A 26,710-nucleotide genomic window follows, 5' to 3' on the forward strand; every position below is an offset into this window, starting at 1 on the left:
TAACAAAACATCACAAGCTTTTAATGCAGTAACTTTTGTGGTTTGTTTTTTTTTTTTTTCCTTCTGCAAAGTAAAACCGTGAAGACATATTTCAGGCTGTATGATGGATGAAACTACTACATGCCAAATCCTATATCAGATCTGAAGAAAACTTGAGTTTCTATTCTCCCTCTTAATTTTATTATTTTAAATTTTCTTTGTTATAATTAAGCTGAGAATAGCTTATGCATTTTAAAAATGCTTTTTCTTAACCAAAACCTTTGTGTTAATAGGATTTTAGTGTTGTCATACACATTTTGAAGCTTTTTTCCTTGTTACATAATATGGTCGTCTGATCTGGAATTATAGTAGTTCAGAAGAATGAACTGGTTTTGTCTGAGCAGTCATTAATACTGGTTCAGCACTATTAATCGAGTAGTGAGAAGATCTACTGCCAATACTAGGAGCTTGTTTTGGTACTGGGCAGTTGAAAACTATGAGCAGTTACAAAAACTGGTCATGTTTGTAGCCTAATAGAGGACCACATACACCAATTTTAAAGTTTAATTACTTAAGCCAACATTTTCATTTGAAAGCTTTACATGTAGAAAAAAAAAATCTAGTTTTGGGTCTTGTAACTTAGGTGAGTTGAGGCGGAATGCTTTTGCATTGTCTTCTACAAAGCTACGTTATTTATTTGGTGTATGTGAATCTTTCAAGAATTCTGTAAATGTTGCTGTCCTTACAGTCTTTGTCTCATCTTTATCTTTAGAGTAACTTAAGTTGACCAGACCCCTATTTAAATAACATATTGAATGTATACTTCACATTTTTCACTATGCTGGTAGAGGAGCTTATTAGTCTATGACCAACTGTGCCTTAAAGTCAGAAAGTAGTAAACACCAACAGTTCTCTGTACAAAATGGCATGTGCTGGATAGAAGAATTAATTAGGACCAGCTGGAATGAATTGTTGTACTTAAAGGTCATTATTTGTTTTTATTCTTAATACACTATAATCTTCTTACAAATTTGTGTAACGATCTGGAAAAAAAAATTAAACCAGCAATTCTTAAAAAATATTATGTTCTTTATCAAATGTTTTCTTTGCTCTTTCATATAATAGGTGAAATATTACAGACACTTGGCACCTGATCACTTGCTTCAAATATGCCATCGACTTGGACCGCTTCTAGAGCAAGAAATTCCCCAAAGTGTCCCTGGAGTGCAGACGTTATTAGGAGCTGGCAGACAGTCTTTGCTTCGTACAAACAAAAGTATGAAAATTCCATGAGAATTCTGAGAGTTCTTGCTGTTTTGTGCCTTTTCTGCGTCTCCGTGTGAAAAAACGCCTATGTTTTTTGTGTAATTTTTTTAAAACAGGTTGCAAACATGTTGTATGGAAGGGATCTGCTCTTGCTGCACTACATTGTGGGAGGCCTCCAGAGTCCCCTGTAAATTACGGCAGTCCACCTAGTATAGGTAAGTCAATTTTATTCTGGCATTGCCATTGTAATACCTGACTCTGAGGAGGTTGATTATTGCGATATTGTGATGATGAGAGCTAAGTACTAGTTCTGTTTATGTATATTTGTCCTTGTTTGTGTCATATACCTTACCTTTAGTATTATTTTTATTAAGATGTGTTGTTGTATTTACCAGTTTGTATGTGGGGAAAAAATGTGTTTTGTAAATTCATGTACTGGTTCTGCTCTGAAGCCGATTTTGTCTTTCAAGTATGAAATGGAATAAAATATATTTCAATAGCGAGTACGTAGAAATAAAAGTCTTATTCTTAAAGATGTAATAAAGCTGTCAGTAGATAAATAATTAGTACTATATAACAACTTAAAACCAGGACAACAATGGGTTCAGGCTATGCTGGGGAGAATAAGTCATGCAGACTGGTAATGGCTTTCTTTGGAAAGATTTGAGTGTCTTGTAGAAGTTATTCTTTCTGTTCTTTGGCCCATTCTGTAGTTTTGTAGCTGTGCTTTAGTTTACTGTGCTATATCATGAAGCATGCATGTGCTGTCTATACCGTTGAAAAAAACCAAGAAGCTGAAGGTAAAGGGTATTCTTTTTCTTTTTTAGTTATTTTTAAGCTCTCACGTGGTCACTAAAACATGTTTGTTAGCTTTCAACTAGAAGATAAATGTTTTTTTAATTGCTAGATGAGTCAGGACATATGATATTTAGGAGATTCTTTAAGGAGCATCCTTTTGTCATGGCTAGGAAGACATGCAAAATCACTTGTGTCTTTTCATGTTTCCCTGCTGATATCCAGGGAAGGGAGAATGGGTAAGACCAAATTGCCAGATTATACCAAAACCAGTAGTGGTTTATGCCAAAACAGTAGTTGCAGGTAGATGGGCATTGTTGGATGAGAGTGGGCAGAGAATGTCTGATTAATTGGCTTCTGATCAGGTGCAGCTACTGCAAAGACAAAGGCTTCTGTCTTGCCAAAACCAAGAACACTAAAGACCTGTTGTGGGAACTAATGAGTAACAATGTACAAATGTATAGCCAGGTGCTTTTTGGAACAGAGGCATTTTTAGTGTGGTAGTTTGCCATTACAGTTTTTCAATCTCTAAAATACTTTTGGAGGCTGTTGGTAGCCTGTAAATTTTCCATGAATTGAGGGGGAGAGATATTAAAAAATACATAAAAATAATCAAAGTAGCTTAATTTGGGCTATTGGCATTATTTCTAATGTTGAAGAAACTCAAAATCAAATCTCTAAATGCATACCATTACACTTTACCGAGAGAATTACAGTTCTCTCAACAGCTGAAGCACAAGCATGCTGCAGCTAAGAAGCACTTAGGCTGAGCACAGCCAATTTTGACTTGGTCAGATGGCAAAGTATTTGATGTCCTAGTAGCTCTTTCATTTCAAAGCACAAGTTGCATGCTTTCCATGATATTTCCGTAGATGCTTGGAATACAGAAAGAGAACATGATTTTGTTGAATGTTTAGAGCTAAGTTTCAGAGCCTCCTCATCTAGTATGTGTATTGGTCAGAAGTGGTTCACTTAAATCCTCATGTAGCACCTGCATTCAATGTGGTTTTGTTTAGAGCTGCTGTTTTGGTATTCAGGTAGAGTTGTTTCTGTGTTGTGCTCTAGATGTGGGGGAAAAATGCTTGTTGCCAAGTAGAATAATTCCCCTCTTGAGTGTCTGTGCATTGGCTTGGGAGATTGTAAATTCCAAAAATCTTGGGCTAGATTAGCAGCTATTTCTGCAAGGTGACTGGATGACTGAGCTTTCTAATAGCTCAGATTTCTTTAGTGGTTACCGTACCTTTTGCTTTACTTGGGAACACATTTTAAAACATGTTGGAGAAATCAGTGCGGAAGAGGACTGTTTTGCATGGTGCTGCGTCTTGCTCCGTGGTATATGGTTATTAAAAGGAGGAAGACTGTTTTATGGAAGCCATGGCAGCCGGAGTTCAAAGAAAGTTGTAGACTTGCCGTGATAGTGGAATTAAGTGTTAAGAAAAGTAACTTTGAAACTCTTTTAGGGATGAACAAGTGAGGCTTTCTAAATAAATGTTATTTTTATTGAACCTTCTGCAGAGCTCTGGATATTTCCAAAATTGCAGTTATTTCAACATAGCACTTTTTTCATGCCCAATAATTTCCTTTTCCAAACATTGAGAATAAGTACTGGTAACTGAATGTTTTCAGCTGTGGAGTGTATTTGGATTTTTTGGATGTCTGGTTTAGAGCTGTGTGTTAAAAGTTGGGGGTTTTTTTGCTTCTTTTTTTTTTTTTTAATTTATCCTGTTCTAGTCTAATCTTCTCAGTGAAATCATGAACTGGAATGACACTTCTTTTATAAATGGAACTGTACAATTTTGTTCTAGTTCCTTAAATAACTTCTCCATTTTCCTCTGAGAAGTCTGTATTTTATGTATTTGCCCAACAAAAAAAAAAAGGGATCTATTATTCTTCAGGCTGTATGTATTTCAGGTGGAGAACCCACTAATGGTTGAGGAACAGAAAAGATTCTAAAGTCTTTCTATCTTGTGCAGGAAAACTTGATTTACATTTCACTGAATGTACGAAAACATTCATTTTCTAGCCTGATGAACCAATGCATTTATGATGCTGATGGGATATTCTTTAGAATTAAATTTTTGTGTACGTTGTGCCAGCTGCCTTGTAGGTAGCTGGCTTATATGCAATTAAAGTACATCTGTACAAATATGTACTTCTCCAGAAAACTACAGAATATCTGTAGATCATAATAAAGAGAAACAAAACTTGAATGCGGAAAAATCTTTGTCCAGTTGCTGTCATTTGTGCAACATACCTTATAAAAAGTTGCTGAAATGCTTAATTAAGAACAAAAAGAGCCTTGTCATATGCTAATTTGTTTCATTAAAGGTCATGTCATCTTGGATGAAGAAACAGAAAAATAACTCTTTTTCAGTAATTTTCAGGAACCGCTGAAAAAGCACAGAACCAAAGCATAAAGCTTTGGGCTCTTGGGGAAGCTGGTCACTCAGGTGTGAAGACCTGAATGAGACTGATTGTTTGCCCCAGAGAATGAACAATGATTTACCTGACCAGTGAATATATCTGCCTTTCAAAAATAGTATTTCATACTCTTGCTGAATAGTCCACTTCAAGAAAAGTTCTGAGGCATTTTGCACTTTTCTCACAGTTTCTTTATTACATGATGCTGCTGTTTTGGCTGTAAAGAGAATGTGAAGTTCTGAAAGTGGTATAGATGTCTGTTTCTAAAAATAAATACTTCAGGCCTAAAAACTAACCTGAGTACTTCATGCAACTATATTATTAGGATAAATATAGCAGAAAAACTAAAAGAAAAGACCACCTTGTGTTAAAGTAACATCTTGTTACACATGCTTATTCAAGCCTGAAGTGAATTATACTAAAGTAAATGGCTTCTTGTTATGCAAGAAATAATGAGCTTTAGAAGTCTTGTGATACTTATACTTTGAGTAAAATACAAACCGAGTAAGTATATATGGAAGACAAGTGGCCTTGCATTGAAGTCAGGGAACAGTTTGGAAGTAACTTTCATTTGTTTTTACCTTCTGCCTTTCCAAATATCTTGCCTCCCACCTCTCTGAATTAGTAAAGGTTGGCAGTTACTTTCCTTGAGCAAATTCATAGTATATGTGAAGTTTTAGATGTGTATAGAATTCTTATATTTTCAGAAATGCTCCAGTGAGGAGTCAGTATACTTTTACTTTCATGAAATGCCCAGAGACAAGTTCTGACTTCATCACATTGCTAAGTTAACCACTTTACTTGGTTGCCAGTCATCTATAACCCAAGAGATTTGGAGTACTGCATAGAGTTTAGAAGTTAAACAGAAAAATGATAGGAAGGTAGAAGTCAATTCAAGCTGCTTTTTTGATCTTGGACATCTTGACAGAAGGGGGGGAAAAAACCAACAACCCAAAACTGGGTTCTTGATACATTTAGTCTTACCAGCTTGGAGAGCAAAAGGAGTCATCTAGTAGTCTCTTTTTTATTATTAACAACTCTGAATGTCTTGGTATTCGTTAGAGGTGTGTCTAGCCTCTCAAGTTATGAAACTTGATTCAATATGGGTAAGAGTTGTAAGTGAAGTGTATTCTTCAGATGTCCTTCCAGATTTCTTTTGAATCTGGTTCTATTTTTGTGCAAATGCAAGGGAAATGAAGTTAGATTCTGTTTTTCAGAATAGAATTTCATTGGTTAAATACAACTCCAGAAAGGAAGAAAATGAAAGATAAGCCATAATGATTTTTGTGTGTGCTTTTTTGAAATGTAACTTATACTTGGTACAAAATTAAATTGGGTTTATCACTGACTAGTGGATAAAGCAGATTACTATCCCTATCTTTAAGGCATATTTTACATTCCAGTGTAAGACCATGTCAATAAGGTGATGGAATTGGTCACTTTGATAAAAGTAAAATAAGAAAGCCAAGGGGAAAAAAAAAAATCAGTGTAGCTAGTACTGCCATATCTTTCAGACCCTCAAATTATCTTCTTTTAGAGATGGCTGTTTTTCTGTGAGCTTGGGCAGGGACTGAGTTAGAGACATTCTAAAACTTTGAAGGCATTCAGTTCGTGCCAGTTGCATGCCTTTTGACTGGAAGAAAATTTATACTCTTTCCTAAGTTCCACCTAAAACTCCCACCGCTTTACCTTCATCTGCTTGATGTTTGATTTTTAAATTGTTCTGAGGGAAACGAAGCAAATAAGGTGATCTTGATTTTTGAGATGCATCATTCTCAGATTAAGGTTGTTTACAGCAGTGAATTTCAACAGTGAGATTTTAAAAAACAAAGTTCCATTTTACTGAGTTGTTTTAAGAGCCCAGCTCTTAAACCTCACAGTTTAGGTTCTTGAGTGGCCCTTATAAGAAATGAATTTAAACTCTTACCGTTAGAGCCTTTGGGTAAAGAATCTCATGTTTCTCACTCTACCCCGCTTTCTTATTTTTTTGACTCTAGTAAAAGGTCCTGAGCAACTTGTTGTATTTGACTGTGCTCTCAATGGAGGATTAGACTAGATAGATGATTTTCAGAGGTCCCTTCCAATTTCAACCATTCTGTGATGCTGCAGTAACAAAACTCAGAAGTTCTTCCAGCATTAAATCTGGTGAGAGACACGAAGGAACAAGAAAAGGACTTTCACGTGTCTATCAGCAGCAGAAGGAACAGTAGGGCCTGCTGCTGAATGGGGCAGAGGACCTAGGGACAAAAGACCTGGAAGAGCTGAGGTATTCAATGCCCCCTTGGCCTGTGTCTCCACTGGTAATACCAGCCTTCAGAAATATCAGGTGCTGGAGACCAAGGGGGCCCGGCAGAATTTTTTCCTTGGTGGAGGAGAATCAGATTAGGGAATGTTTGAACAAACTACGCATGTAAGTCCATGGGCCCTGATAGGATACGCCCTGGGGTGCTGAGGATGCTGACTGATGTCATTGCAAGGCCACTCTTGGTTATCTTTGAAATGTTCACGGTGGTCAGGGGAGGTTCCTGAGGACTAGAAGAGAAGAAATGTTCTTCTGTGTCTCAAGACACTCCTGTCTGGAAGTAGTACAAGGAGACTGCAGAACTAGACATGTGTCCTCCTCACCTCAGTCCTTGGGCAAGTGATGAAGCAAATACTCCTGGAAACCAACATACTAAGGACAGGAATGTGGTTGAGAGTAGTTGAGGATGATCTATGAAGGAGAAGTCTTGCCTAAGTAGCCTAATAGCCTTTTAAATGAGAAGAGTGGCTTGGAAGATAAGGGGACAATAGTGAACATTGTTCATCCTGGCTTCGCAAGGCTTTCTAAACTGATTCCCATAATGTTCTCACTAGCAAACTGATAAGATAGTGGCAGAAGTGTGGGGCTCAAAGGGTTGTGATCAGCAGAATGAATTCCAGTGACTGGCAGGAGGGCCGGTCACTGATAGTGCACTCCAGGGGTTGATACTAGAGCCAGTATTGTTCTGCATCTTCATTAATAACTTGGATGATGAAGCACTGAATTTTGCAGACAATGCCAAACTAGGAGGAGTGATTGAAGGATCAAATGGTCTGTGCTGCCATTCAGGAGGGCCTCAGCAGGCTGGAGAAATGGGTCAACAGGAATCTAATGAAGTTCCACAAAGAGAAGTGCAAAAATCCTGCCCCTGAGGAGGAATAACCTTATGCACTCATGAATTCTGGGGGCTGACTGGATGAAAAGCAGCTTTGTAGAAAATGAGCTGGCTGTTCTGGTGTTGAACATGTCAGACATTGAGTCCACAATGTGCCCTTGCATAAAAAAAACAATAGCATCCTGGGCTGCTGGAGACAGTGCATTGCCGTTAGATCAAATACGTTCATTCCCCTCTACTCAGCACAGGTGAGATCACACCTGGAGTGTTAGGTTCAGCTCTGGAGTCCTTAAAACCAGGCAGACATGGATGGACTGGAGCTAGTCTAGCAAAAGACTGAGAAGGTGATGATGGAATTGAAATGTCTGTCATACGAGGAGAAGCAAAGGGAGCTGAATCGTTTAGCCTTGAGAAGAGAAAGCATGGAGGGGGTGTTATCGACGGGTATAAATGCCTGAATAGGAGGGTGTGATGAAGGAGGAGCCAGGCTCTTCTCATTGATGCCTCCTGACAGGACAGAGGCCATGGACACAAACCGAAGTAGAGGTACTTCAATTTGAACGTAAGAAAACACCTTTTAGGGGTGGTCAAAGCTCTGGCACAGGTTGCCCAGAGAGGTTTCAAGGTCTCCATCCCCAGAGATATTCAAAACCTGACAACACAGCCCTGAGCAGCAGGCTCTGCCTGACCCTGCTTGAGCAGGGGTAGTTGGACTAGATGGTCTCTAGAGGTTCCTTCTCACCTCAGCCGTTCTGCAGTTCTGTGATAGCAGACAGTTTCAGTCTTTGAGGCTGGTCATGTGTGAAGATGAGCTCAGTTACCTAAAAACTAGAAGCTGATTCATTTTATATGGAACCAATTGGTAAACAATTAATAGCAAGTTCAAAGATAAAATTTGTGGGAAGGTGTTTTTTACATACTCAAAATGTCAACAAAATATGTGTGGCTTTTTCAGGCATTGGTTTCTACTGATCAGTTAGCTGTATTACTAAATACGAAAATCCTGATTTCGAAACCAAAATGTCATTTGAAAGTAAGTGGTATATTGTCATCCTGTGTTGTACATCATCCTGTTATGCAACAACCACGTAGTAACATGTGCTTTTTTTAATTTTGTTTTGTTTTTTTAAATTTTATTTATGTATTTTTAAAGCAGGATCTTATATGTGAGTAGTAGACAGGTATGGAAAGCGAAGTTGATATTAATTTATTAGTTGGCCAGGCATTGGATGGGAGTTCTTTCTGTGCAGTATCCACTTCACAGTGCCCTTCCAGCAAGAAGCAGGAAATTTCTGTTCTGTTTTCTTCTTTCTTCCTTACAACCCTTCTCTTCATGTTGGTTGACTTGCTGTAAGGCCCAACCAGTGCTCTCTAACCCTTCCTGGGATAAAATCTCATCCTCTTTCCCTCCCTTATTACATACGGTTTCTGGTTCCCACTGCAGCTGTTAACTGCTTATACCTTATCACTCTTCCAGTGATGAACACCTTTGTTCATACTGACTCATTTGTGTGAGGCCAAGCAAAATTTAAGCCAAGACAGAACACTGCTAAAACAAGAGAGATATTCATATTAGACTTATTATCTCAGGGGTTTCTAAAATAACTTTTTTCCAAATACAGTTAAAGATCAAGCTAAAAGAGATTAGTGACCACATGCGGCCTGACAAGTGTAGATGCTAGTTATAGGTAACAATCATTATAAAAGCAAAGGCCTATAATTAGTACAAAGTCATTATTATTATTAACAGTTGGTAGCGTTTCTCACCTTGGCTTGCACTAGAAAAATCAATTTTATTGTTCAGCTGTAGGAATTTATTTTTGAGGCACAACTATTTTTAATTTTTACCTGTTCTCTGGAGGAAAAAAAAAAACTACTGTGCTAGCAAAGTATGTGGGTGACACATTGGAGTTGTCGATGCTTGGAATAAAAAGGGGGAATAAGTCAGAGAAATCAAATTGGATCACTTGGCAAAGTCAATGAGTAAATATAAACAAAGTTAAATCAAAGGGCATATTGAAGAACAATGGTAGTGTGATTTAAAAAAAAAAAATAAAATAAAAAAAAACAAACCAAAAATGTGAGAAGTCTTTTAAAAAGGAAACGTGTATGGACATTGTTCAAACATGCAGGAGATTGATTCTTCCCCTCCCCCCACCAATTGCATGATTTTGATAAAAAATTTTCTTCCCATAGAATGTAAGTTTGTAATACTGGTTTTCTTCCATGTAAAATCACTTCTTAATTCACTTAATTTTATCTTGAACGAGATTTGGGTTTTTTGTATGTTTTAAGGTATGATGAAGACCAAAGAGTGAGATAGATAGATCTCAGTTTTCCTGTTTCCAGTATCACAGCATTGCCTCTTATTTCCACCAGTAGGTTGGTTGTTCCTGAACAAGGGGCGTTTCACCTGTTGAGTTTCCTGGGGATATGTGAAGTAGTAGCAAGTTGCCCATTCCCACTTCACATCAGTGAAAATACCAGAAATACTGGCTTAGATTCTGTTAAACTTAATCTTCTTTAGTGACTTAAAAAAACCCAAAGCACAACCAAACTTGAAATTTCTCTCAAGTACTTAAAAATTTTTTTCGTAAGTTCAGATATATATTAAAAATTACATGATTATGTGAAGTCCTTGGTTGTTTTATCCTAAGGAGTCTGCTTACAGTTTCAGTTTATGGACAGAACATCTTTGTAAACTAAACCTTTAATTAAGCTTTTTTTGCTTTTTGTGAGCTATGGTTTTATTTGAAGGTGTTGCTAGAAGCTGATTTCCAACAACCGTCTCCCATCTTACATTAAGAGCAATCGAAAAGTAACTTCTGAATAGAGCAGGATTATTGTGTAAGCTGACTTTATTGTTGTGACAAAGACCTTCCTTATGCTTTTGTGTATGTGTTTATTTGGGGTTATTTGTTTGGGGTTTGTGTGTGGTTTTTTTGTTGTGTTTGGTTTTTTAGTTTTTTGTTTTTTTTTTTTTTTACTATAGGATGATTTGTCAGAAACCGAAACTAGATTTATCTTGTGACTGAACTAATCTTGGTTTCCTGCTGTTCTAAAGCAGGCTGTTGACAAGGAAAAGCTTTGTCATAAAGCAGATGCAACTGCATCTTTTTCTTGTATAAGGAGGGGGTGAAGAGGATCTAGACTTAAGGCAGTGATGGTGCATTGGCTAAAAGTGCCTCACTCCACAGCTAATGATCCTGCTCCTTCACAAAGCATCTTGAACTAGGAAAACTTCCTTGAATCCTTGGGCTATGCAGACAGTTAAGGGAAATGTTTCAGGGCTGTTCTTATGGCCTGAGGCCAGTGGGCTTGGCAGTTGTCCATACCACTAAGTGCTTTTGCTCCTTATAGAGTAGCTACAATCCAGTTTGCATTTTTAATGTAGTTTGCCCTGTGCTGACTCATGAACCTGGTTGGTCTGGGACAAAACCAAGCACTGGGAGAGGTTTGTAGCTGTTTGACAGTTGGTGGTAGGGGAGTGAATGGGATTCGGTGCCCAGACCCCTGCCCTGGCCCTGCTCAGTTCACTTGGTCACCTGTAAAGGATGGCTAACCGGAGTAGTAACGGAAGTATGGGCTACCTCTCTTGGCACTGAGGGATCTTGTTTTCCATGGGCGTGTAGCGCTGTGGGCATCGTCAGGCGTTTATGGGTTTACTTTTCGCGTATTCAGAAGCTGGAGACCCGAATACATTACCTGCTTTATCACGGTTCTGTGGAATATAAAACGTATCGCCATTACCATTCCTTGGTCTCATGATGATGCGGGGAGCCGTTTGACTAATGTCTGTGTATCCATGCGTATAAACGTTATAGGCCATTGCTGCATCATTGCATGAGGAGCGGTTTAAAAGAAGTAGCACTGAGCTTTGTTTTCTTTACTGAAATTCTTGATTGAAGGTTTGCATTTTGTTAGAACGAAGTAGATTCCTGCTCCTGGATCTTCTTAGCTTTTAAACTTGCAAAAAATCCCCCAAACTCTTCGAACAAGGTTCTATTAGTTAAAATCAGAATTTTCTGTAAGGTTTTGGTAAATTTGTATGTAAATTTTTGCTCGGTGTTTTTTTGTTTCTTTCGCTGTAGTGAGGAACAATGTTAAAATAAATTGATTGTCTTGGAAGTAGTGGATAAACGTTTGATTGTGTAGACCTGAAAAACCAGGTTGCCTTCCAGAAGATTTGAATGTTTGCTGATCTTCAGTTAATAGCTATGTGGAAGCTCTTATTCTTGTTAAATTTGAGGTAGTTTACTCCTCCATGGAAGCTGCCTCAGTCCCCCTGAATTTCTCACAGTAGGTATAAAGTGAGAAGCGTAAGTTTGGACACTTAAAGTTTAAAGTTGTATTGCACCTTTATGTTCTGCCTTGCAGTTTGATGCTTTTTTGCCCATTTGTATCCTAGGCTACTTTTGTATGTATTTTTCCCTAACTATAGCCAAATGAGAGAATTACTGTCGTAAGCTGTTCATGTGGCAAGTGGTCCGGTGAAATAAACTTTCTATCCTGGAGAAGCATTTTAGTTTTTGAACCCAGTATAAATGGTATCTCTTCTTTTTTCTTTCCCCACTTGGTAGTGGATACCCTGTTTTCAAGAAAACTAAATGGAAAGTACAGACTTGAACGCCTTGTTCCAACTGCAGTCTATCAACATATGAAGATGCACAAACGAATTTTAGGACACTTATCGTCTGTGTACTGTGTAACTTTTGATCGGACTGGCAGGCGAATATTTACTGTAAGTACAAAATCTTTTATTTTCTGTTTTTTAAAGTACAGATAGCATGTCACCTAATTTTTGCCAAAAACTAAATGTACTGATGTTGTGTATCAAGAGCAGATAAATGCCTTACTACTGTTACTTTCCTACATGCTTTGTCATAACCATGCTGGTTTGTATGTTAAGATGGTTTTGACGCACATGTCTTGAAGCAAGATGTGATGGTGATTGCTGCTCTGTGTAGTTCAGTCAGAAAACTCAGGTTATTTTCAGAGGAAAGGAATTACCCTACATAGATTCCCTCCTCCTCCACCCCCCTCAACTTGTTATCTCTAGTAAAAACATAAGCAAGAGAACAGACCATCACCACCACCGAATTTGATTAGGAAGTCAGAGAGGGCAATAAATATTTAGTTAAAGATAATTTAATTTTGACTCTTTTCTATAACTTTCATTAAATTTAAAGCATAACTATTAAGTTTAACAGTCTGGTGATGCACTTAGGTTTGATACAGCATGTTGATGGAAACTAGAAAGATGAAAATTCACATGGTATGTTCTAACAACTGTGTGTTCACAAGGAATTGTGAGATCCTGCAGACTTTCGTGGGTTTTTTGTGCCAGTGTTCTCAGTGTTTTTAACTATTTTTATCTTTTTGTTGTTGTTTTTTTTTAAAAAAAAATAATTACTGGACAGAAGTCTGAAATCAGTACTGAAATTACGAGTTTCCCAAGTAATGGGAATTATAAAAACAAATAGGCGTGAGTCTAATTTGGATTTCTTGACAAGTTGTCAATTTTAGTAGAGCCAAAGATCTCATGAATACACATCTCATGCCAGTCTGGGACACTTTGGCTACATTTATTGCCTTCCCATAGACACTGGATGTAATTCATACCTTTGTGGATCCAAGAGCTTCATTGTGTCCCTGTGGCAGATAACTTGGACAATGCAGGTGTACAGTTCAGTTCTACATTATGTATTGCAGTCTTAACTTCTAAAATTCTTTCAAGGTGATTGTAAATGTAATTCACCTTTTTTGCCCATGTACATTTTGCTTTGTTGAATGAAGGGATGTGTATTTGCAGAGATGAGACACTGAACAGTGTTTTGAACAGAATTCTGTTTGTTCACTTGTTACTTCAGGCATAGCAAAGACTTTTTCCGTGTTTCTTTAGTTTTCATTGTCAAGCTAAGGCCCTCACCAGTCACAGCTGTTACATTCTTATGTCCTGGACTTAATGCGTGATTACCCTGTCAGGAAAAGGGCGCTCTGTTGTGGGTTTGTTTTATGTGGGGCGTGGGAGAACGGATTAGAGATTTTATGTGTACCAAGTATAAAAATCACCTCTGTTCACCTCTAAATAAAACTTCTGTCTGTGCTTCCTGGATGACGTGCATAAAACTCCTTGTTAAGGTCTTCTGATTCTTCATTTTCCTAAAACTTTCACGTGTTCTGAAAATCTTTCCTCTTCCAGATACGTACTAACCTTCCTCTTGTGTGCATCTGCAATGATCATTCCTTGTTGCACATTCCCTTGATTTTTGCAGTCTGATTTAAAAGGGGTTAAAGAGGGAGAATTCTCTTGACTGTAACAGCAATTTGTTTCCAAAAGTGAAGTAAAAGAACCTGAAATAAAATGGAGGGAGCAGTATCGCTTCTGCAACACCAGAGCTTTGCTAGTAGTCCTTTGCTGACAGATACACTGATGTCCTGGTACGACTGCTTGAAAAAGATCTCAGTTTAGATCATCATGACTTCAATCTAGTGTTAAATAAAATGTCCATAGAAAGTAATTGTGGCTGGTGAGTTTTTGTTTTGGAGGGCCTGGGACAGAAATTCTTTCCTTGTTCTTCTCGGGTAAATCCAGTGGGTTTTATGTAGATGTTTAAGTGATTGTTGGCAAATGGAAAACCAGTGGGTTGTGTTCCACATTCCAGTAAAATCCAAGTTGCTGTAGCTGGTGTGATGTAGTCAGTAGATACAATCATGAAGTGTCTTGTAATTGCGTCTGTATAATGAAATGGTGCCAGTTCTTTTCAATCTAGAGCACTACAATTTCTAAAGTCTCTAGTGTAGTAAGTAGAAATAGGAGTTTATAATAAAAGGAAGGCAAACTTCATTACAGACACGTCGGTTGCCAGCATGTAAATTTGCATGCATCAATAGGGAATTACAGAATCATAGCACGGTTTGAGCTGGAAGGGACCTCAAAGATCATCTAGTTCAACCCACCTGCCAAGGACAGGGACACCTTCCTCTAGATCAGGTTGCTCAAAGCCTCATCCAACTTGGCCTTGAACGTTTCCAGGGATGGGGCATCCACAACTTCTCTGGGCAGCCTGTTCCAGTGCCTCACCACCCTCAATGTAAAAAAATTTCTTCGTATATCTAATGGAAATCTGCCCTCTTTCAGTATAAATTCATTGCCCCTTGTCTTATCACTACACGCCCTTGTAAAAAGTCCCTCTCCAGCTTTCCTGTAGGTCCCCTTCAGTGAGGAGCAATTGTTCTTGCTTTACATTTTTAGTCTACCACCTCCAGCATTCACTGTGACATTAGGTAGAGTAGAGGTTGTTTTAGATTTATAATTAGTTCTAGAAGATGCATCATAACTGGTTTCTTCCTGACCTCTGAAGGATTGAAAGCCTCTAAATTCAAGTTCTGTTCATGTTCTGCTTCAAATTTAAAGGAAAAGAAAGTGATCTCAGCACATTTTTGAGTCATACTTTTCTGGGAGATGTTACCTTTACTAGGAAGAAGATGCTCTTAGTTTGCCTAAAGGAGGCGAAAACAGGACATTATGCAGTTTTCCTTCTAGCTAGTAGGTCGTGCAATGATTCTTTCTATTTATATTTCAGATTTCACAAGAGATTTCTGAAGATCAACCTCTTACCTATTTTTTTCTGAATATACAAAAGTATTCTTTATATACAAACTATGTTGTCTTCGTAACTTAAGGTGTTTTTTTTTTTTTATTAACTGCAATTAAGGCATCCTTTTTACTTGGAAAGACATAACTAAAAGACTTATCAGTCATCAGGGAAGAAAACTTAATTATTTCTGAGACTGTGTATTCTGGATCTCTCAAAGCGTGACTTGCGGAACCCACACAGGGTAACAGAAACAGGCATTGTCTTTTCTGGTTCTTGCACTATTTAACTTTCTGACTGCAAAGAAGGATGGCCATGTCCTTTTTTTCCCACCTTTTGTCTTCCTGTTTCCTCTGAGATAACTCTTTCTAGGGAATAAAAAACAATGTTGTATAATAGTCGTGTAAGGTTTCCAACCCGAGATTAATTTGTACGTTTCTTGGCAGTTTTGCTTCAGCCCACAAGTCTGTGTAATGGTACGAAAGTGAACCAGTTTTACTCCATACCTCATCAGTGCTGTCATCAGTTGTCTCTTGGTGCTGAACTTGTTCTAGGATTCACTTTTGACAAATGGTTTTTAATAGGCACATAATTCGTAGCAGTTGTAGACATCACCCTGGGAACATGAGCAGTGGAGTAAGCCAATGCCCTTGCTAGTAGAACTGCATCAGTATTTTTAGACTTGTGAACTGTCCCATTCAGTTTAGGCAGAATCCCCTGAATTTATTTGAACTCTAATATTGTTATCTTGCCAAGATACTACAGAATTTACGATTTTACCTTTACTCTTTTTGTTTTCCTTTTTTTTATTGTCATTGAGACTTGCTAACAGTCATTTAATTTTTCTCTGCAATGGAGATGTACAACAGATGCCTCTATAGCTATTCTAGAGCCAGCTGGTAGGGAGCAGACTGGTTTTATGCTGCTCTTCTTTCCTTGGCTTGCTGTTATTTAATAGACCTCTGAGGGCCCTCCAGGTGTCATTAGGTCCCAGAACTAGCTTTTCTTTTCTTGCTGACCATTTTACATCATTAAGTTGTCTGTGTGCACGTTGCTCTCCATCAGGTACATTCTGCAAGCAGCATTTTAGGAGCCGTATAATGAATGCAGGGTTTGGTTTACTGGTTTGTATTTTTTTTTTTTTTTTTTTTAGCTGTGCTTTGAACAATCTGTTCATCCAGTAAAATGACCGCAGTCTGTAAGCTTACTGTAAAGTCAGTAGCTTATTCATAATATCGATCTGTACCATGTGAGAATTGCAGAAGCATGTTTTATGTAATATATATTAATCCTGTAGACAGAGTATTTATTAATTATTTTTTTTAATTTGTGCATCTCCAAGAAAAACGGGACCAGCGTTTGAGATTTCTAGACTATGATACAGTTAATACTAATGGCTTGGTTCTGTTTTCATGCATGTACTGCTTTGAGAAAGAGATTAATTCACATGTGAGTGGTTTCCACCCCCTAGAATATTTTGGGAGTTTTGGGTTCCTCATTCCCTTCTACGTTCAGATCTCTCTTTTGAGTAGTGAGGCTATTATCTGTAAGCATCAGTTTTACACACACGCATCCCCTTTTGTCTCCTCTGCTTCTTGGGATTTTTTGGTGGTGATTGCGTGTTCGAGATGAATACAGAAGCTTCTTCGTAGTCTTAAATCTCACATCATGATAGCAGTAGAACAGAATGAGCTGATAATATTTTTCAGATAATCGTTGCATCACATAGGTGTAGAGTTAGAAACTTTTTGAAGTTTTCGATACAGAAGTACAAATTTGGATCTAGAAACACAGAAACAGTTGTGGAAACTTAATAATTGAGTAGCATGGCGGGGGGGAAAAACAAACCTGAGTGCATTATGGAGTGCTCATATGTTTGTTTTACAGAAGGAAAGGGATTAAAACAATCTGCTTAGAGCTTTATAAGCAGAGCTAGATGAAAAAAGGGGCCCTTTTTTCATTAAACCGCTTATAAAGCTCTAAACAGCAAATCTGCTAGTTCTGTTGTAAACCTGTGTTAACTTTTTCATTGCAATTCATTTGGAAGTGTGAATTGCTGAGCTTGTTTACCAACTTATTTCCTCTTTTGTTTTCCTTCTCATTAGCTTCTCAGCAACTTAGTAAAAGTAAATAAATCAAGCTATAAGTGAAATTAGCCTGTGTGTATACGATTGTCAAAAATATTCTGTGACTGAAGTAATGATACAAACTTAATACCTCTGTGCGTCTCCTTCAAGGTACTCAATATGAGTAAGATTTGGAGCCTTTTCAAAAGCATTAAATGCTAACAACTACATTTAAATGCAGTTAAACAACTGTAAATTTAAGAGATCCTTGAATCTTGTAGAAGTTCTGGGTAGGTGGGCATCTTACTGGGAGGTCCCAAGTTCTACCTGTTAATTAAAATCTATTCCTGAAGGTGGCTTACTTTAGTTTCATACAATTATTTGAGCTGAGCTATATGTAGCAATAAAGTTGCATAGTAGGTTCATTTATTGAGTTTTAGTTCAATGTGTCTGAATAAAAAAAAAGTCAGTGATCTAGAAAGAAATAGTCATTTCAAGGGTTTGTTACAGATTTTGAGAGAAAAAGAGAAAAAAAGTATTGAGCACTTGGTTTTCATATTCGTACAGTCTAACATGATGGGGTAGAGAGCAAAGACTGCAAATGTTTGTTAGAGTTTGTGAGGATACAATTTCAAGTAGTTCTGAGGTAATTCAGAAGAACTTTTGAAGTTCACGCCAAATAATTGGTTTAATACCTACTTATGTTGCTGTGTTGTGGTTAAAATTATTGCTTGCTTAGGTGAAATTAAGAGAAATCACAGAATTTGTATTGTACTTGCTGCTAGACTGCTCTGATATTTTTTTTTTATGATAGCACCCTAAGGATATTGGAAAAATTGAAGATTAATTTTCAGAAGAGAGTTGTGGCACTGTCATTGGAAAATGATGCCTGTTACTAAGATGTTCTAGCATGCTTGAGGTTTAGAACTTCTAGTATAAAAGAAAAGAGGTAGTTTGATTATTGTGCAGTTTTATCTGTGGGCTACTTTTTTTCTTTGAATCCTGTTGTAACTGCATTAACACAGTAACTTCCCATTAGAACAACTTTAACAAGGGCGTTGGTGATTTCTCCTTTGTGGAGGAGCTGAAAGTATGCAGGGGAGAGGAAGGGTTTTTTATGGATACTGAGGAATGTGAAAAGGGGAGAGTACGAGGCAAATACAGAGGTAAAGCATCTTTCTAAACAGGGTGGCCAACCTGGTGAGGAGTTAGTTACAAACAGTGAAGAACTGTTTGTGGATGTGAAGGTCGGGGGCAGTCTTGGCTGCAGTGACCGTGAGATGATGGAATTCAGGATCCTGTGAGGAGGAAGCAAGGTAAAACACAGGATCATAACCCTGGCCTTCAGAGGAGCAGATTTTGACCTGTCTGGGGTCCTTCTTTGAAAGAATCCTGTGGGATATGGTCCAGGGGAGAGGCGAAGTGTCCAGGAGAGCTGTCTGTTTTTTAAGGATCTCCCATTTCTAAACTAAAGGATGATGCATCCTGATGTGCAGGAAGGCAAACAAAGGTGGCAGGAGGCCTGCATGGGTGACCGAAGAGCTTCTGATGAAACTCAGATGTAAAAAAGAAGATGGGAAGAGGTGGAAACAGGGACAGATGACATGGGAGAAATACAGAGCCACTCTCTGAAGTCGTTCAGTGATGGGGTTAGGAAAGCTGAAGACAGCCTGGAGTTGAATCCGGCAAGGGATGTGAAGAGCAATAAGAATGGCTTCTTGAAGTCTATTGGCAGCAAAGGGAAGACTATGGAAAATGTGGACCTGCTGATGAATGGGGCAGGAGACCTAGTGATGGAGAACACAGAAAAAGATGCGGTGCTTGACCGTCTTCTTTGCCTCACTCTTAAGTGGTAAGTCTTGTCTTAAGGAGTCTCAAATCCTTGAGACCAGAGGAAAAGCCTAGAGCAAGAAACACTGTCTTTAAGAAGGCTGTTCCAGGGAACTACAGACCATTCATCTTCGTCTTAATCACCTGAGAATGTGATGGAGCAAATCTTCCTGAAAGCCATTTCCAAACATATTAACAAGAAGGTGATCAGCATAAGTCTGTGAGGGGGAAATCATTCCTGTCCAACTTGATGGCCTTCTACACTGAAATGACTAAGTTGGATGAGGGACAGTAGTAGATGATTTTCCTGAATTAATGAGGCTTTCAGTGCTGACTCCCATAGCATTCTTACTGACAAACTGATGAAGTACAGACTAGATAAATGGACAGTGAGATTGAAAACAGCCTGAACTGCCAGATTTGAAGGGTTGTGATTTGCGGCACGAAGTCCAGACAGTTACTAGGGGTGTAACACAGGGTTTGATACTGAGGCCAGTACTTTTTAACATTTTCTTTAAGGACCTGAGTAATGGGACAGAGTAATGTGCAGTAAATGTGCAGAAGATAGCAAAACAGGAATGGCTGATATATCATCCTGGGTGACCTGCTCTAGCTAAGGGCAGAGGGGTTGGACTAGATGATCTCTATAGAGGTCCCTTCCCACATCAGGACCAGCGCATCCCAACAGGTAGGAAGTCAAGAAAGGGTACCAAGAGACCTGCATGGTTAAATGGGGAACTGTTGGGCAAACTCAAATGGAAAAAGAGAGTGTACAGATCATGGAAGGAGGGGCAGGCCACTTGGGAGGAATATAGGTCTGCTGTCAGAGGATGTAGGGAGGCAACTAGGAAAGCTAAGACCTCCTTGCAATTAAACCTTGCAAGAAAGGTCAAGAACAACAGAAAGGGCTTCTTCAAATACATTGCAGATAAAACTAACACTAGAGGCAATGTCGGCCCACTGGTGAAAGAGGAGGGTGCCCTGGTGACAGAGGATAAGAAGAAGGCAGAGTTACTGAATGCCTTCTTTGCCTCAGTCTATACTGCTGGAGGCTCTCCTGATGAGCCCCGGAACCCTGAGGCTCCTGAGGAGGTCAGGATAGAGGAAGAGTCTACCCTGGTTGATGAGGACTTGGTTAGGGACCAGTTAAGCAACCTGGCCATCCATAAGTCCATGGGTCCTGATGGGATGCACCCACGGGTGCTGAGGGAGCTGGCGAATGTCATTGCCAGGCCACTCGCCATCATCTTTGTTAAATTGTGGGGAACGGGAGAGGTGCCTGAGGACTGGACGAAAGCAAATGTCACTCTGGTCTTCAAAAAGGGCAAGAAGGAAGACCCAGGTAACTATAGACCGGTCAGCCTCACCTCCATCCCTGGAAAGATAGTGGAACAACTTATCCTTGGTGCTGTCTGTAGGCATATCAAAGATAAGAGGGTCATTAGGGGCAGTAAACATGGCTTCACTAAGGGGAAGTCGTGCTTGACAAACCTGACAGCCTTTTATGAGGACATCACCCAGTGGGTGCATGATGGCAGAGCGGTGGATGTGGTCTATCTTGACTTCAGTAAAGCATTTGACACAGTCTCCCACAGCATCCTCACAGCTAAACTGAAGAAGTGTGGTCTGGATGATCGGGTAGTGAGGTGGATTGTGAAGTGGCTGAAGGATAGAAGCGAGAGAGTAGTGGTCAATGGGACAGAGTCCAGTTGGAGGCCTGTATTCAGTGGAGTCCCTCAAGGTTCAGTACTGGGACCAGTATTGTTCAACATATTCATCAATGACTTGTATGAGGAGATAGAGTGCATGGTCAGCAAGCTTGCTGATGACACTAAACTGGGAGGAGTGGCTGACACACCTGAAGGCTGTGCTGCCATTCAGAGAGACCTGGACAGGCTGGAGAGTTGGGCAGGGAGAAATTTAATGAAATACAACAAGGGCAAGTGTAGGGTCTTGCATCTGGGTAAGAACAACCCCATGTACCAGTACAAGTTGGGGACTGAACTGTTGGGGAGCAGCACAAGGGAAAAGGACCTGGGGGTCCTGGTGGACAGCAGGATGACCGTGAGCCAGCAATGTGCCCTTGTGGCCAAGAAGGCCAATGGCATCCTGGGGTATATTAGAAGAGGTGTGGTTAGTAGGTCAAGAGAGGTTCTCCTCCCCCTCTACTCTGCCCTGGTGAGGCCGCATCTGGAATATTGTGTCCAGTTCTGGGCCCCTCAGTTCAAGAAGGACAAGGAACTGCTTGAGAGAGTCCAGCGCAGGGTCACAAATATGATTAAGGGAGTGGAGCATCTCCCTTATGAGGAAAGGCTGAGGGAGCTGGGTCTCTTTAGCTTGGAGGAGACTGAGGGGGGACCTCATTAATGTTTATAGATATGTAAAGGGTGACTGTCATGAGGATGGAGCCAGGCTCTTCTCAGTGGTATCCAATGACAGGACAAGGGGAAATGGATATAAGCTGGAACATAGGAGGTTTCGCTTAAACATGAGGAAGAACTTCTTCCCAGTAAGGGTAACAGAACACTGGAACAGGCTGCCCAGAGATGTTGTGGAGTCGCCTTCTCTGGAGATGTTCTAAACCCGCCTGGACGCGTTCTTGTGTGATCTGATCTAGGTGGTCCTGCTCAGGCAGGGGTATTGGACTAGATGATCCTTTGAGGTCCCTTCCAATCCCTAACATTCTGTGATTCTGTCTGTCTATTGCTGTTCGACTCTATTGACTCTGGTTGTGTTCCCTGGGCTGGCACTGTAGCTGTCTAGCAGATAGTTAAGGCAAATGTGTTCTGTAGAATCTCAGCATGGAAGTTTTAAGCACAAGTAGAAATACAGTATAGGCTGTATCATTGCTCTCCTTACCCAAGAGACAGAAAGTGTAATTACTAACAAGCTTCCCTTATTATCTCCTCTGTCAAATAGACACATCGCTGCAACAGTTCCTCTCATGCCAAAGTTTTTAGAAGTAGAAACTGGCTGTTGCTTGCGGTAACTAACCAAGACTGCACAAGGAAGAATTCCTTGTTTGAGCATTGAGGTTAAACATTCAGAGCGCTTCTGCTCTTTAATGCTGATTGCTGCTTGACCTCTGCGTCCTCAGAGGACCAAAGAGAAATCTGAAATCTCAAATTGTACTTTTCTGTTTGAGGGAAGAGGGACCTTCTCTTATTAGAAGTACTTCTTTAAAATTAGTATGCAGTGACATAGAATTTGTTTGACAACCTTAGTTGGGGGCTCAGATGTTTGTGCCAAAAATGACTAGAGCAGAGATGTGGAAGTTGTCCTGCCCACATCTCTGCATTCATGAGTGCACCTGTTGAAGAGCTGGGAAGAAAGAAGAGTCATGCTCACTTGAGGGAAAGTAGAAGCATGGCAGCTGGTAAATCAAAATTACCTACCAAGGTAGTCCGGAAATGAAATAAACAGTGAAGTCTTAAATTATCTTGGTTTTGCATGCCTAGAATCCCCCTGCAAAATGTTTTGCTGGCTTGAAATGTCACTAATGCTCCAAAGTAGCCTTTTTGCTGATGTTGATGACCTTCTGTAGAGAAGCAACCTGTATTTGTGATCTGCAGAAAAATGTGCTCTCTTGATGTACCTAAATACAATCAGCTTGCTTTTTACAGTTTCAAAAATTGGGGCTGTGGTTGTATCTCTCTGTGCTAAGAGATACGTGTCTTGTGTGAATCGCTGTAAATAAAATAGGAAGAGAGAAATGGCTGTGGATACCTGCCTGTAAGCCAGAAACAACTTCTTTTTCACTAAACAAAAAGTAAGCCTGAGGAAGTTACCTGGTTTGCAAGGTATTTCTACAAATGAGAATGGCTATATAATTGTTAGGTAACTGCGGGTATGCTGTTCCCTTCCTTATCCCAAATACTAGTTTTTAATCTGAACTCATGTAATGAGTAAACTTTAGCTATCCTTTCAAGTAGAGAACTGCATGTTTGTGTTTTTTTTGTTGTTTTGTTTTTTTTTTTTAATAGTAACTACATAAAAAAATTAAGGAAATAAGGGGAAATAAATTGTCTGTTCATCAGCATTAATGTAATGTAAACAGGCTAGTCAGTATTTATTAAAAAAAAGGTCAAAAAAGAAAAAGCGCTTTCTAAATCCTCTTATGCTTTCTAATATCTGCAGGATGTATCTGGGTTCCTTTTGAAAGCATTTCCTGGAGCATTTCCCTGGTTCTCTGGCGGGACAGCTCTATTCACACATAGTGGCTGTGTCAGTGAGAATTTAGGAAGTTGGGTGGTGTTGTCCTGGGATTGGGCTGTCCAGAAGAGCAGCTAAATTGAGCCATGGCAGTGTGAGATTTCTGTAGTTACATGAATGGAGACTAAAGAGTGTACTAAGTAAGGAAAATATTTACCTGTTGATGAAAGCTGTAATGTTAAAATATTGAAAATAGTACCAGTAGCCTCTAAATATTTTTTGAGACTTTTGGTCATTAGACCCTTACGGTCTAACCAGTGCTTACCAGTGCTTTAAAAATCATAGAATCATTTGGATTGGAGAAGACCTTACAGATTGAGTCCACCCGTTAACGTAACACTGCCAGGTCCACCACTAAGCCATATCTCTAAGCACCACATCTACATGCCTTTTGAATACCTCCAGCGATGGTGGCTCGACCCCTTCCCTGGGCAGCCTGTTCCAATGCTCGACAGCCCTTTCAGTGAAGAAATTTTTCCTGATATCCAGTGTAAACCTCCCCTGGTGCAACTTGAGACCATTTTCTCTTGTCTTACCGCTTGTTACCTGGGAGAAGAGACTGACCCCCACCTTGTCTACAACCTCCTTTCAGGTAGTTGTAGAGAGCGATAAGGTCTCCCTTCAGCCTCCCTTTCTCCGAACTAAACAACCCCAGTTCCCTCAGCTGTTGATCTCTGTACTTTGGATACTTTTTATAAAAAGTAGGTGGTAGTATTGCCCTGCCTTCTTTAAATCCTAGAAGAAATTGTGCAGAGGCACTGTGTAGATGGAAGAGGAAAAACCCAGGTGAAATTTTGTAACAGCAGCGTCACCTTGTAACTTGCTGCGGCCGCTGTGTCTGTCCAGTAGCAGATCAGTGCTGCTGTTGTTAAACCCAACGCCAGCTTTGTGTTGCTTCTGAACGTAAGCGAATGAATGAAATGTGTGCAGTGTCTCTGCGGAATGTTCAAATGCCCTTGTGTTGGGTGAGGTGCAAAGATATTCAGACTTGAAAAGAGGTGCAGGAATGCAATGAAAAATAAAGGGCTGAGTTCTGAAATTTTTGGTAGGGCCTTGAATTTGTTGTATACAGGCAAATAGCTGTTAACAGTGATGTGGGAAGACCACTAAAATGTAATTTAAGTATGAACAGGTAGATGAGCCTCTGAAGTTTGTTGAGAAAGAGTGCTCATTTCTGTATTTGTTAATGTGAATATCAAAGCAGATTTATAGTACTTCAACTTAATAATGGAATAGCTGTTCATACAGGCTCTTTAACTCTTACTGTGGTAAGTACACTGCTAATGCTGGTAGGGCAGGAAAATTAAACTAGTAAGATAAGGAGCATGAGTGGGTATGTGCTAAATGACAAACACAAAACCAATTCATCATTCATTTTTACGTTTAATGTAAATTTTCATTTTAGTGTATTGCAGCAGCTTCTTCAGTTTGTGCTGGAGTTTTGAAAAAAACGTCTTGCTGAAGAGTATAAATCCAAGTTGCTGTAGGATTTGTGATCTGTATTAAAACCGCATCATGCTTTGTAAATGCTGTTGAGAATAAATGTAATCCGATGTTGCGTTTTGAATGCAGTGTTGAAAACTGTTAAAAGTAGGGGGAGAATATTTATTTATATATGCCACTAGTTCTGTTGCTGAGTTCATTGTGTTAGTTAACTGTAACATCGAAACAGGTACTGGTATGGTTGAAATTATTTCTGCCTTACTTCCAGGGATCAGATGATTGCCTTGTAAAAATCTGGGCAACAGATGATGGAAGGTTGTTGGCTACCCTGAGAGGGCACGCAGCTGAAATATCTGATATGGCAGTGAACTATGAAAACACCATGATAGCTGCTGGAAGCTGTGACAAAATGATCAGAGTTTGGTGCCTTCGAACTTGTGCACCCTTAGCAGTTCTGCAGGGCCACAGTGCATCTATAACGTCATTGCAGGTAGGTTTTTGCTTTGCAAACTCACCTGAGCAATAAAACGCGTCATTTGGCTGAAAAAGGGATCACCCAAGAATGTTCCATGTCATAAAAACGCGTGCCTGGCAACTAAGCCGTGAAGTGAGAAGGAATTTCCATGGTTCACGTTGTGAAATAACACGTGTTTATTGTCAAAATGCCTGACACTTGAAAAATGCCAGACATAATCCTTGTTAAAAAAAAATTGCATGACGCACGTGGGCAGTGCTGTTTTGAAGTATGATTCCATTGCAGGCTGTGGCTCTGCGCACAGGTACATGGAGTAAGAACTGCCGTCACTGCTGAATAGTTTGGTTTGTTTCTGTTTAGGGTTGCATGCCGTTGCACGATTTGGGTTGTGGGAAGGCAGAACCCAGAACGCTTTGGCAAGAAACCCAGGATTGCTCTGAAGGAAGAGAATGACTCTGAGAAGCATTGTGTTACTTTGGTGTTCATTGCAATTTATTGGGGTGTTTTTTCCTTAAGTATAGTTTGATACATGATTTTTTTTGTGAGAAGTCAATGACTTGAGGAACTTAATTAGCACATCTGGAACAGATTAACAGGAGACCTTTTCTTTTTTCTTCCCTCACTTCCCCCAGTTCTCTCCACTGTGCAGTGGCTCAAAGAGGTACTTATCTTCAACCGGGGCAGATGGAACAATATGCTTTTGGCTGTGGGATGCTGGCACCCTTAAAATAAAGTTAGTTGCTATTTTATTTGTTGCTATTTCTTTGTTTGTAATTAAGAATGTTGTACAAATGTTGGATAAAAATTTGACTGAAACAAAACTTGTCACTGGCTGGTTCACTGTGAGATTGTTGGGTGTGATCTGATGTAGCTGTAGCTTGCTTACTTATCTTTTAAGGACTAAGTTGATAATATAACTAACTGTTGAGCATTTTGTGGAGTGAAACAAGTAACTATATACCCAGTTTTGCTGTATCTCTGCTAATTTAGTAAAAAATGTCTAATGATTTTTTTTTTTAAATTTGATGTCAAAGTTGGCACTTTTTGGTTCTGTTCTCGTTTCTTAATCCCAAATGAAATGAAAATTATGTTGATAAAATGATTGCAGTTTAGACTTGAAAATCCAAATTTTTTTTAGAAGGTAATGTCCTAGGGATAACTTTGGATGCAGCCCGCCCTTTCTTAAATAAAGTTTGACTCTACGGAATTGAATTTTGAAACAAATTCTGTCATTAGAGAATAAGGGGATTCATGAGACTTAATTGGATTGTACTATATGAGCTGGAGGGTGAATGTTAGGAAGTCATGAATATTTGGATGAATCATGGAGTTGGATGTGATTTGTCTTGAGGTAAAACTTACGGAGAAAGCTGGCATCAGTTATGGTAGGAGATTCTCTACTAATTCCTATCCGTGGTGATACGTAAATGTACAATACAAATTTTCAGTGAGATGCACTTGGCAAATATTAAAAGGAATAAAAGATTT

General features: G+C 39.3%; 1 protein-coding gene across 3 annotated transcripts in view; it reads left to right on the forward strand.

The window, feature by feature from the left end:
• Positions 1-26,710, forward strand: part of PHIP (PHIP subunit of CUL4-Ring ligase complex) — a 120,232-nt gene that overhangs the window by 9,990 nt on the left and 83,532 nt on the right. For 2 of the 3 annotated variants that reach the window (XM_086631347.1, XM_086631348.1), the window contains exons 1-3: positions 12,208-12,339; positions 25,016-25,237; positions 25,855-25,955. In XM_086631347.1, the coding sequence (XP_086487473.1) occupies positions 12,256-12,339; positions 25,016-25,237; positions 25,855-25,955 (407 nt within the window). In that variant the 5' untranslated portion in view covers positions 12,208-12,255. Of the gene's footprint in view, positions 1-1,104; positions 1,256-1,361; positions 1,461-12,178; positions 12,340-25,015; positions 25,238-25,854; positions 25,956-26,710 lie in introns of those variants that run through there. The other variant, XM_086631346.1, reaches the window with a different exon arrangement.

This window comes from Tauraco erythrolophus, chromosome 2 (genome assembly GCF_009769465.1).
Source record: "Tauraco erythrolophus isolate bTauEry1 chromosome 2, bTauEry1.pri, whole genome shotgun sequence".
In the NCBI taxonomy this organism is placed as follows: Eukaryota; Metazoa; Chordata; class Aves; order Musophagiformes; family Musophagidae; genus Tauraco; species Tauraco erythrolophus.